Source organism: Nymphaea colorata, chromosome 1 (genome assembly GCF_008831285.2).
Source record: "Nymphaea colorata isolate Beijing-Zhang1983 chromosome 1, ASM883128v2, whole genome shotgun sequence".
NCBI lineage: Eukaryota > Viridiplantae > Streptophyta > Magnoliopsida > Nymphaeales > Nymphaeaceae > Nymphaea > Nymphaea colorata.
In genome coordinates, this window is record NC_045138.2 from 30,051,165 (window position 1) to 30,062,829 (window position 11,665).

The 11,665-nt window shown below is 38.3% G+C and overlaps 1 protein-coding gene and 3 non-coding genes across 4 annotated transcripts; all 4 read left to right on the forward strand.

The window, feature by feature from the left end:
* The first annotated feature begins 963 nt into the window (after positions 1–963).
* LOC116246527 (small nucleolar RNA Z43) lies at positions 964–1,057 on the forward strand. The gene has a single exon (XR_004170712.1). It is a non-coding gene; the product is annotated as a small nucleolar RNA Z43 (small nucleolar RNA).
* Positions 1,058–1,292: 235 nt separating this feature from the next.
* Positions 1,293–1,372, forward strand: LOC116246539 (small nucleolar RNA U83). Its single transcript, XR_004170723.1, has one exon. It is a non-coding gene; the product is annotated as a small nucleolar RNA U83 (small nucleolar RNA).
* Positions 1,373–1,461: 89 nt separating this feature from the next.
* LOC116246524 (small nucleolar RNA snR60/Z15/Z230/Z193/J17) lies at positions 1,462–1,560 on the forward strand. Its single transcript, XR_004170709.1, has one exon. It is a non-coding gene; the product is annotated as a small nucleolar RNA snR60/Z15/Z230/Z193/J17 (small nucleolar RNA).
* Positions 1,561–4,722: 3,162 nt separating this feature from the next.
* LOC116264928 (protein disulfide isomerase-like 1-6) lies at positions 4,723–11,614 on the forward strand. The gene is made up of 12 exons (XM_031645393.2): positions 4,723–5,611; positions 7,143–7,272; positions 8,191–8,356; positions 8,545–8,663; positions 9,841–9,921; positions 10,012–10,098; positions 10,211–10,282; positions 10,368–10,436; positions 10,513–10,590; positions 10,688–10,822; positions 11,131–11,184; positions 11,249–11,614. The coding sequence occupies exons 1-12, from the start codon at positions 5,109–5,111 to the stop codon at positions 11,357–11,359; spliced, it is 1,605 nt and encodes a 534-aa protein (XP_031501253.1). The 5' UTR covers positions 4,723–5,108; the 3' UTR covers positions 11,360–11,614.
* The last annotated feature ends 51 nt before the right edge of the window (positions 11,615–11,665 follow it).

Here is an 11,665-nt window from a genome sequence, read left to right on the forward strand (position 1 = left end):
TTATGTTGGAAAGGAAAAACAAATCTTACACATGTGCTCTTAACGAGCTTAAATGGGCTCGAACTAGAGTCAGTTAGACATATCAGTCAAGCTCCCACGGAGTTCGTACGAGTCAAGATTGAGTTGCTGCTGCTCATTCTCCAACCTACTCCCCATAGATAAGAATACGAGAGAAATCATAAAGGTTGGTTGTGTTTGTTTAACGTTGGTCTCTGTGATGATCTGAGACTAATAGGATCTCATATATGCGGATTTAAGGTTGGATCATCTCCCTTTCAATTGGATCTTAAGTTTATGGTTTTTAACATATAACTTGGTTTTAAGATTCAAGTTATTGAGAAAGATCTTTCAAAACACACCTTTTAATACAAAGATCTGAGACCATCAAACACAATTAGATGGTTGGGACCTGAGGTTTTATAAAACGATGACACAATATCCTCGGCACCACACTTTGACGCGTTTGCAAACATGGGACCAACCTGATATGGAAGGACCCGCGGAATCCAAAAATTTGAGGAGATTAGATTACGTTTCCGTTATCTCGAGTCGGATCAGTTCCTACTTTTGAGGCTGACGAAGAGGAGTGGAGCCAAGCGTCCAGAAAAGAGAGAGGAAGGGGCTTTTATGGAAGGGGCTGCGGAAACCCTAGAACGCTCTTTCTCTCCCTCTCTCCCTCGCCTTATATATAAATTGGTTCTTGTAGGCTAAGGGTCTCACCATTCTGCTCATCCTCTTCTTGTCTTCTTCCTTCCATCTCTCTGGTTTCATCCGTCTCTGTTAGGGTTACGGTTTTCATCTCATTAGGGTTCCCCATTCTCTGCGCTGTTTCTTACTCAATTTTTATGCTTTCATCCCTCTCCGTTGCGCTCAAGGTTTTCATCTATTTAGGTCCCTCTCTCTCTCTCTCTCTCTCTGTGTGTGTGTGTGTGTGTGTGTGTGTGTGAGGGTAAGAGAAAATGGGGACGATGAGGAAACGGTGAAAGGTCTCGTTCGTCGTAATGGCTATTGCGCCTTGCCGACCACTCTGAAATATCACCACCCATATTCTGAGTCCTCTCTCTCTCTCTCTCTCTCTCGCGTCTGTTTTAGGGGGTAAGTCTGATGGCCGAGGATGACATCAAACAATGACAAGCATATGTCCGAATAATCATATGTGGACTCCTAATCTTCTCTCTGAGGCCTTTGAGACCCCCCATTCCTCTCTATCTTTTTTGTTGCATAGTGTTTTGATCTTCGTTAGCATTTATTGCCTCTAGGGTAGAAAGTAAAGGAAAGGAAGTTTTTGGAGGTTTCTATGATGAAATAAGGGATGTTTATGATGTCTGAAAACTTAGTGACGATCTAATCCTACTGCCTTCCTTCTGAGAATCCTCCACCCGTTTTCTTCTTCGAGATTTTTCTTTTACTTTTACATTTGAACTGAGTCAATTTTTTTCTTATTTATTGTGATTTTTATCGTTTAGTCAGGTGATGAAGGAAAAGTGCATAGTTCAAATGATAACCTCCTTGAGGGAGTGTTGTGATTACACATCATTTCGCCCCTATCTGATGGCTAAACCAAGTCTTTTTTGTTTCTCTTTTTTGGCTTCGTTTTGGTTCTTTTCAAACTGTGCCAAGCAAAACTCTCCAAATAGTGTTTCTTTTATTATTAATATTAATTTTTTCTTTTACAATTAATATTTCTTCTTCGTATTAATATTTTTTTGGGGCAACGTCCAGGCCAAAGAAAAGTTTTCTTCTGGTGGGCTAATATAAATGAAAAACCTCTTCAAAATTGTCCACAACAGTTCGGAGGGAGAAATGATAGTACATAGAACAACAGCCATTATGTTTAATCCTTTCTGGCAAATAATCCTGGGCATTGCATGTCAACAACGATTGATTTGGAGTAGGCAACTTGGAGATTAAACATGCAAGATTAAAAACAAAAGAAGCAAAGATTTGGCCTGAATTGAAAAAAGTAGTCAATATGAAACAAAACAAGGTGAATAAGAACCAGAATGAGAAACAATTAGACCCAAAAACATTTGAGAGATCTCAGATTCAGCCGTAAAGTGCAAAAATGACATTTGCTTCTTGCCAATGACCAACCTCAGAAGTTATCTTGATCTCCAAAAATTTGGACCTAAGGTTCATAGCATGGGCCTAAAAGCGCTTAAGTTCACTTTAGGCTTCGCTGCCTAAACTTGCAGTTGCATAACCCAGGTGCGTTATTGCCCTTTACAAATGAGAGAATACCGCTACTGATCCCATGAGTGCTTAGTTCATCTGTTGGAGGTGACTTGCTAAATCATAAGTTCAAAATTCTTAAAGAACATCATTCACTGCGATGTCCAAGCCTCTGTTTTATATAACATCTGTCGTTTCAAGGATCTTAGAAGTATGTGTTGGTCTCCTCCAATTTTAGAGATGTTGGCTTAGTTCTCTAATGCTAAAACCAAAAGAAGGGTGGAATTCATAATTAAGTGAACAATCCACTTGCAACCAAGTTCCCGACAGGTTATCAATTGTTGTAGTGGTAAGAAAAGGATGGGTAGATCAAGTTTGAATCATGCCATTCTGTCGACTGAGGCTTTTTCATGACGTCTTCTTATAGGGATTGGTAGATGCACCTTCAAATCTGAAAAATATTGTAGTTAAATGTCTCCAGATAAAAGAGCTAGACTTTTCCCTAGTGCATTCAGGTTCAGGTGTGCTGCTTACATATCTAATGACAATGGCAGTTCTGGTTGATACAGAGGCAAGGAAACGGTAAGTTCCCTAGGACTACGTTGCCCTTGTGGAGATGCGAAGGAAAGCCTTCTTCTTTTGACTCAGGAAGAAGAGAACGTGTCAGCAACAACGAGAGAAATCTTATGTTCGTCTTCTGCTGCAATTAGGCAAGAAAGAAACAGGTGGGAACGTGTGACCGCCAACATACCCAGCGGCGGAAATCTTGGTCTCCCCACCAGGGAAGGTCAACGGCGACTCATCAAGAATTCCCAGCATCAGAAAAGAAAAAGAAAGCACTCTTCTGCCGAAATTGATGCAGTAAGTGGGCGAAAAATGAACCTCCTACATCGGCGTGATCAGAGGCAAAACGAGTGACAATTGCGTTCATATAAGAAACATTTTTTATTGGGAACATTATTAGAACTAACTAATAATTACATATGTAATAATAACAAGAAGTTGTATAAGATCGTGCAAATCCAAAACATGGTGTATCTCAATCTACCGGAGGCTGAATACGTATGTCTAAAGATTTTGTAACTGCTGTTGTGAAGTGGTTCGTGTTTGAGCTCTCTTTGTTTTGCTCTTTTTTCAAAAGAAAGCTATTGGGGTATAGCATCTTGAAATTTTTTACATGCCTAAGCGTATGAAACTGGTTTGCAAGTTGTTCCATTTCAGAGATTGCAAGGTACTGTTCCTGGCATCTCACAGTGACGGAAATCACTTTTAATTACTTCAACTTGTGCAATTAACGATTTGTTCATGTCAACTCGGAAACCAATTGTTGTGGGCAATGTATGATGATTCCAATTGTAGTATGCTTTTTATTTGTGAAGAATGAGGAAGTCCGAACCTACGGATCTTGAAGAATAAATTACGAGCTTACGATCAGGGGAGAAATGCCATTAGAATCCAAAACTAGCTAGTTAACTCTGACATATTTTACCAATGAATACCTCTCAGGTGTTGTTGAAGATTAACAATTGACGGGGATTAACGCTAAAAGATCTGATGCAGGCAACGAGAGCAATGCCAACTGAGAACCACTTTTATACACTAAATATAACTCTAAAATAAACTAGGGAGTTCATGTCAGCCAGTAAGACTATAGAATATACGCTTCGTCATTGAGAGGAAACAAGCTACATCAATGGACAAGGCCTTTACATGACTGCTTACTTTTAGCTGAATATCTCATTAAGAATAGATTGAAAATCCTTCAGGTTATTGAACTGATGATGACATCGATAGTTGATTACTTAATTGCTTATTTTTGAGAAATCTTAATCTTAATCAAATATATAGCAACAGTATGTTAAAGTTTATGCATACTATAGCATAGCTGCTTTTTTTTAGTTAGCGTGAAATAGAGATAGACGTACCTCATCTTATCTCATCTTAATTATATGCAAATCAATGAGTGAGAATTAGAAGGAAGAGCTCGACTTTTCCATTGGAGTAAGGCATCCCATCAATCGTACATTTTATTATTTTTCTTATTGTGACTAGATCAAGCAAAGTCTAATCTCTCTCACGTATGACGGAATGTGCCGATAAAATGAGAAATATATAACAAAATTTGGAGACAAAACGTCCCCTAGATACAAAAGTAATCCGCAAAAACAAAAGCAAAAAGACAAAGTAAAAAATCATGGAACATTGAAATATTAAAAAAAAATCAGACTGAAACATTGAAAGCAAAAAATCAAGGAAGATCATTTTATATCCCCATATGAATAACTTACAAGGCCTCCGAGCAAAATAGATAATTGTCCGCATCTCCTCCTGCTTGATCTTCTCTTGGACATAGTGGTAACCCTGTTTCGCAATTAAAAGTTTGCATTCAATTCACTTCTGTAAACTATGTGTTTCCAAACGTCAATTGAACGATTAAAGTAAAGACTTGCACGGGACTACTAAGGGACGTGGTTGACCTCCTTCGTCGCTTGACTGCTTGAGTATATTGGGCGGCATCTTTTGCCGACAAAACCTCCATGGGAGTCTCGAAAGTAGCCCAAGATTTATAACCTTCATCACTTTATAACCAATGTTTTCTTATCTGGGGTAAATTAGGCGCAGAGGGAGATGGAAAGAGTATGCGTCATTTCTAGCAGACCATAGTTCCGAGAAGTACATCTAAGGAAGTGCACAGTTCGAGATCTGAGTCTTTCCTGCCAAGGCTTTTAGCTCCGAGTCATTTCAGCAATTCTCAGTTACCAGAACCACAACCGATCTGCATCACACGGTGTTGCTCACCGATAGGCATTCAAATCCCCGTCTTTTCTAGCTTCCTCAGTAATCCACTTCAATAAATTCTTGGCAGTGGCTTGTTCAACACCCAGATAGGAGCTTCTCTTCTCATTCATTATCCCGTTGGTTTTCCCCTCTCCACCATGTCTTCGAAAAGCAGACTCAGATTTATGTCCATTGGCTTCTTCCTTTTTATTCTACTGAGTACCCCTCTTCTGATCAAGGCCAACGAATCAGAAGTCGGTGACGAAGACTTGGATGGCCTTGAAGAACTTTTGGCGGCAGAGAAAGAAGAGGAAGAGGCACTGAAGGATCAGGGAGACAAATTTAGCGAGGCAGAGATTGTTAAAAGAGCCCAGGCGATAGTCGTGGAGCTGAACAACGATAATACTGAGAGAATTGTGGGGAGCAATGAGTATGTCTTGGTGATGGGATATGCAACATGGTGTGCAAGAAGTGCAGAACTGATGCCCCACTTTGCTCAGGCAGCAAATTCTCTCAAGGAAATGGGTAGTTCTCTCGTTTTGGCAAAGGTGGACGCAGAGCGCTATTCGAAAGCTGCCACTTTCTTGGGTGTCAAGGGTTTCCCAACCTTGCTTCTGTTTGTCAATGGAACGGCTCAGCCTTACACTGGAGGCTTCACAGGGTACTTGTTCTTTCTCATGCTTTTGGGTGCATATGGTTACATTTGGTGGTTCATTCTCATTAATCAGTCGAAGCATCTTTCTGTAAATTGTGATGAATCAGATTCTCAAAATTTGTGCTGGCTCTCACATTTTTTGTTTTTCAGATGAATTAGATGCCTGAATTTCCTTTCTGAATCTGATTTTATTCTGCTGCTCATGATGAACTGGTTGCTTAACTACCTTTTTTCGATCTGTTGTCTTCTGCTGCTCGTGCTAGATTCCTACATTTCAGTGTCTCTCTGGCACGTAGTCCATAAGTTATTTGATCAATAAAAGGCTGCCAATAGATGGAGTTGAAAGGAATCTGAATTGGTTTTTCAGATGGTAATATACACACTCTTTCATTTGTGAGGGTGGAGGAAGTTACAGATTTTATGCATGCAATCGTCTCCAGATGGTGCATGCTGATTCCATGGGATGCCTTTTTCCCCTCAGAAAGTGGTTCGTGTTTTTCCTAGAAATAATTTTGAAGGCGCTGGGACATGTTTATGTGATTTCAATTCTTGAAAGCAGTTAAAAGATTCTGGATGCAAGTAAGAACCATTAAAATTCTTTTTTCTAAAGGAACCCACTATTGTAAGGAAGCATTTTGTTTTTCCCTTTCCAATGATCGACATCAAAAGTGTGTTTACCTAGAATGAGTTAGTAAATATATATAAGAGATGAATGGCTGGCAGTTCCTAAAGCGTAAAACTAATTATTGCATTTAGCCAAAAAATCTAATGCAGCAAAAGTTGCATGACTTGGGTTCCTGACATTGTATTTATGGAAAGTAGAACAGATAGAACACGTAACTTATTTAAAGATCTCATTTTTCTGAACTGTAAAATCCATCCTCCTTTCTGTGTAATCTTAGTGGTCTATGGCTTGGTTACTGATGCAGGTGAGCTTAGTGGCATTATTTCAAGCTCTCATTTTTATTTTTGTATTCGTTAATTCTTCATATTCCTTTCATGCTGTTATCCAGAACCATGGCATGCCATGAAATGAGGTCAAAATAGGAAAAAGTTGTATTATTATTGGGTAGGTGATGGGCAAATAGCAGTATAGCACAACTAAAATTTCATCTAAATTAGAGCCAAAGAAATGGTAATATTATCTTCTTGTTACTAGTGAAATTTAGGCCTACTATGAACTTGAAAATTTTGCTAATTTTATGTGAGGTTTAGGTACTTGATGAATATCATTCCTAAATGCTACTATGCTAATCTGACAATGTAACTTGGTCTGCCACTGAAGCCAGGACTGATGTCTAAGTAATGTAGTATTTCATTCTGTATGATGGGATCCTGTCTAAATGGTGCTAACATGTAGCTCTTGGTATTGTTTGTAAAATTGTTGTGGTTGTTTCCAAAGTTACTCAATGCTTACCATGTTACTTGTGAGGATCGTATTCTCCAATTGGCAAACAATAATTTGTCCTCAAGAAGAGTATCTATACTTCAGGAAATAGTTGAGCATTGCCTCCTATTGACTTTTGTTGTTGACCAGGGAGGAATTGGTGATATGGGCAACAAAGAAAACAGGTGCACCAGTTGTTAGACTATCATCTAAGGTTGAGGCCCAAAAGTTCCTAAACAAGCACCAGACATTTGTCATTGGCTTATTTGAGAACTTTGAGGTATGAAATTATTGTTTCTTACTTTCTTTCACTCAAAATTAGCTGTATGAAGCTTATCCCAAGCCTAATTTCTTTATTTGATTTGGTTTCAAAACCCACATTAGCAAAATGAGTAACCAATGGGGCCTGCTGCCAACTAGTGAACATGTTTATGATTTTTAAGAATTAGTCTTAGGAATTGATTGAAAACATGCATAGGATTCCAGCCTGATATAAATATGATCAGGTTTTGGCGACAATAAAATGGTAGCAAGAGGGCAGCTAGGATGCTCCTGGCACAACAAAGGAGAGTCCTTGACTTGTAATGATGCATAAAATGTCTGGCAACTTGAAATGATTGTCAGAAGGATTACTTTAACATGTTCATCCCTGACCTTTGACTGCAACATGCACTGAATCCTCCTTTTGGTCATGGATTTAGAATTTGAATTTGGTGCTAAAATGATGGAATTTTTTAGTAAATTTTGTTCCTTCTGTACCCTATGTTCTTTCCTGTCCTCTGTGAATTAGAAATTGATGAAGTGTATTTTTTTTTTCCTGTTTCTTTTTCCGTCAAAGAGTGTTTAATATAGCACTTCAAGCAAGCTTTCTTGAGTGGCGTATAGCAAATTATTTTTTCCTTGAGCATGATTGTTATAAATTCTAATACTTCTCATTGTTCTAAAAACAGTTTTGCTAAATGCTAAAAAGGCAGACATATAGAATAGCATGGTGTAGAAAGACACGGACCGTCCATGACTTAATATGCACTTATTGGATGATGACAAAGAGAAACTAAGAGAATCTTCTCTATTAGTTTTTCTGTCACAAATATGTGACTTTTTAGTACATGCTACTTGAATAGTTTCCTTTCTATTTTCATTTCTAATTGCTTTTTCTTCAGTTTTATGTTGTGACATTTGAGCTTTACATTTCTAGGTGCCATCTCATGAAGAATTTGTTAAAGCAGCAATATCCAACAATGACATTCAGTTTGTTGAAACCAGTGATGTCAAAGTTGCTGAAATTCTATATCCTGGAATCCCTTCTAAAAGTAGTTTCGTTGGCTTTGTGAAAAGCGAGCCAGAGAAATTTGTTGCATTTGGTAAGTTTGGTGCGAGAATGAATATCTGGATTACCTCTTTGGCTTACCAGAACTAACTTTAATTTTCGAAATGGATGCTGTACATGTGCTTGACAATCAGTTACCATGCAAATATGGAACAACTCTGATTGTATTCCTTTTTAGTATGGGTGTGTGTTCCATTTTCACATTTATTTATGGTTATACAGAGGGTGCTCTCAAGGAGGAATTGATTCTGAAGTTCACTGAAGAAAACAAATTTCCATTGGTTACTGTGCTAACTGAGCTTAATGCACCCAGAGTTTATGGTAGCTTGACAAATCTGCAGGTAAAATATTCATCTGCTTTTTTCCCCTGCCTTTTCCTGAGAAAAAAGTAATTGCTGCACTAGTTCTATCATGAGTACGATTATATTTTGTTCCAGTGACAGGCTTCCCTCTGTGCCAAACCAGGCCAATTGAATTTTTGACACTTTATACTATTTAGCTCATTCGCTTGTACAGCTGGATGTTGTCCACATTAGATTTGACTAGTGCTTTTCAAAAAGTCATGTTCTGTGTATGCATCCATTCAAGTATTGCATCATTATGCTTAGTGCAGAGTATCTTTTTAAGTGCAAGCATGTTGATCCATTTTCTTGATAGAGTATATAGTTCAAATAGGTGATCAATCCTACACTCTCCAGAGGTCCTCTGCCATCTGATATGTTTTCGTTCAAGCTTTTGATGCATCTATCATGAAATACTTGCGCAGGTGTTTATCTAGTTAATTTGTAATTCTGATGGCTTGTGTTATCTACTGACCGAAGTCCTAGACTCTGATCAAGAATGAGAATGTGCCTTCAACTTCAAGGCATAAAGGTTCCCGATCACCATGTGTCCCCGTTTTTACTTACAAAAGCAATTCAGTGTGTTAATTATTATTTATAGATGATATACAATCTCTGGGGCTAAGCAAGTGCTTAAAGAAAACAAATAGAGTTAAGCATTGGTGTTTGGAGCTTGAGCTTCTGGTTCTGTTTTTTTCCAAAATTTGATAATATATTTTATAGGCATGAAAATAGGATTATTCTTAGCGATCCTTATAATTTGCAAATCTATATGAGCCTTTCTTAAGTCAATAAAAAGAAAAACTCTATAATGGAAAGTACAGTTCACCAATCAGCCAAAAACTGGAATTGCATATGGTTGATTCTATTGCTGAACCCCTTCTCTTTACTTCAAGAGTCACCTTATGACTATGGCTGTAATTCCTAACTCCCGTTGATTATTATGCTTTAACTTACATCTACAGTCATCCAAATGTTCTAAGAAGTGATGTAGAATATACTACTGAAGGAGGAAAAAGAAAATGTCTTCACTTGGAATTAATTAACAAATTAGTAGTTACCTGTTTTGGGTGACTTATTTTTCACCTATCTGAAGTTAAAAACTAATGGATCGCCTCTAGCTTACTTATGCATGGACAAGCGTTTTTGCCTGATTGTTATGTAATTTGGCTTCCAGGTTTTTATCTTTGCGGAGGTTGATGACTACCAAAGCCTTCTGCCTTTCCTTCAAAATGTTGCAAGAAAGTTCAAGTCTAAGGTGTATATTGTATTTAAGTTTGTCAACTTGAAGACACCACTTCACTGGCTTCAGTATTCTTGTCTAACGTGTTTTAATGCCTGGTGACAGATAATGTTTATATACGTAGATCCTGCTGAGGAGAACCTTGCAAAACCTATTCTGAGCCTGTTTGGACTGGAAACAGAAGAGCCAATTGTGCGTATGTTTGGGAAGTTCATGAGTCAGCCAAACATTATGATTGCCCACTGTAGTAAACATGAATACGTTTGCCTTGTTCACGTCTCATTTATTGATGTTTTGGTGGCAGGCACTTTCACATGATTACAAACATGGTCTCAAGTATCTGTTGGACTCGAAGCTGACCATGAGCAGTCTAGAGGTAACAAGCTGCTTTTGGTTAGAAGATCAATGTACATTGAAATGCTAGGTGTCCAAGACTTACGGTTCAAACAATCCTTTTCCAGGAATTTTGCTCTGGTCTACTCAGTGGCACTCTTTTACCCTTTTACAAGTCTGAGCCAGTGTCAGAAAATGTAAGTATCCTTTATTACCGTGGAATTTAACCTTCCCATTTAAGATATTGGATTTTAAATTTTAGAAATAATGCAGAATGACATCGTCCAGAAAGTAGTAGGGAAAACGTTTGATATTGTGGTGCTGGAGAACACTCAAAATGTTCTGTTAGAGGTATGCTTGCGTATGAATGTGCACTTTCTTTGTGATTGGGTGGCTTTTTGAGATGGCTTATGTGTTTGCTTTTTCTGGATTCAATTGATGATACAAGGTCTACACACCATGGTGCATAAACTGTGATGTCACGAGCAAGCAGGTGGAAAAGTTAGCTAAGTATTTCAAGGGACAGCCAGATCTAATTTTTGCAAGAATAGATGCATCTACGAATGAGCATCCAAAGCTGCAGGTACTTGCATATTGCTTGTCATGTATGGTGCAATATTACAGACAGATACGGAATAGACCAATATAGTCCAACCATGAGTCGCTCATTCCTTTCTCTGCATATATCTAAAACATGGTAGCAGCTAATCAGTTGGGAAAGCTTATTTCACTTATCCCCTTTCTTCGTGCAGTTTAAGTAGCATCTGGGAAGCTTTATTCTTCGAATAGTTTTCCAGTGGAGCCCTTCCATGTGGGGTTTCTATTAATCACCATGACAGGAAGTGGTCAGTAAATGTCGGAAACTAACCCTCATCTTAAACTCTTTTGTAGGTGGATGATTTTCCCACTCTCTTATTTTATCCTGCTGGCGACAAGTCCAACCCTGTAAGTACGCATTAGCATTGTCGTGATTTTTTATTGCAATCTGCTAAAGCAATTATTTACGCAGATTAAAGTGCCAACAAAGTCGAGCTTGAAAGAATTGGCGGCCTCCATTAGTAAGAGAATTAGAGGTGAAGGACGTGAATCGAGCAAAGACCAGATAAAGGACGAGCTTTGATAAATTTCAGAACCTCTAAAAGCGACCAAAAACACACAAGCTTAAATATCTTTCAGGAATTGCCAACGTTCTTGCAAGCAGCTTATTAATTGAAAACCTGCAAGAATGTGAAACCTGTAATTGGTCTATATAGATCCAGGGAAATTCTGTTTTGTGGTCAGATGAAATATTTATTGGCCTTCATATGTTAAGTCCACATAACTTGCTGGAATTCGTCATTGAAAGAAAATGCTGTAAAAGATGCACAGTTCTATACTTGATATGGAGGGCAATAGTTCCAGACGCTTCTTTTCGATGTTCATGCAC

Coding starts and splice junctions, on each gene's coding strand:
- LOC116264928 (XM_031645393.2), top strand. CDS start 5,109: ATGTCTTCGAAAAGCAGACTCAGATTTATGTCCATTGGCTTCTTCCTT. Junction 8,664..9,840: donor GTAGCTTGACAAATCTGCAG/GTAAAATATTCA, acceptor TTTGGCTTCCAG/GTTTTTATCTTTGCGGAGGT. Junction 10,283..10,367: donor TGACCATGAGCAGTCTAGAG/GTAACAAGCTGC, acceptor ATCCTTTTCCAG/GAATTTTGCTCTGGTCTACT.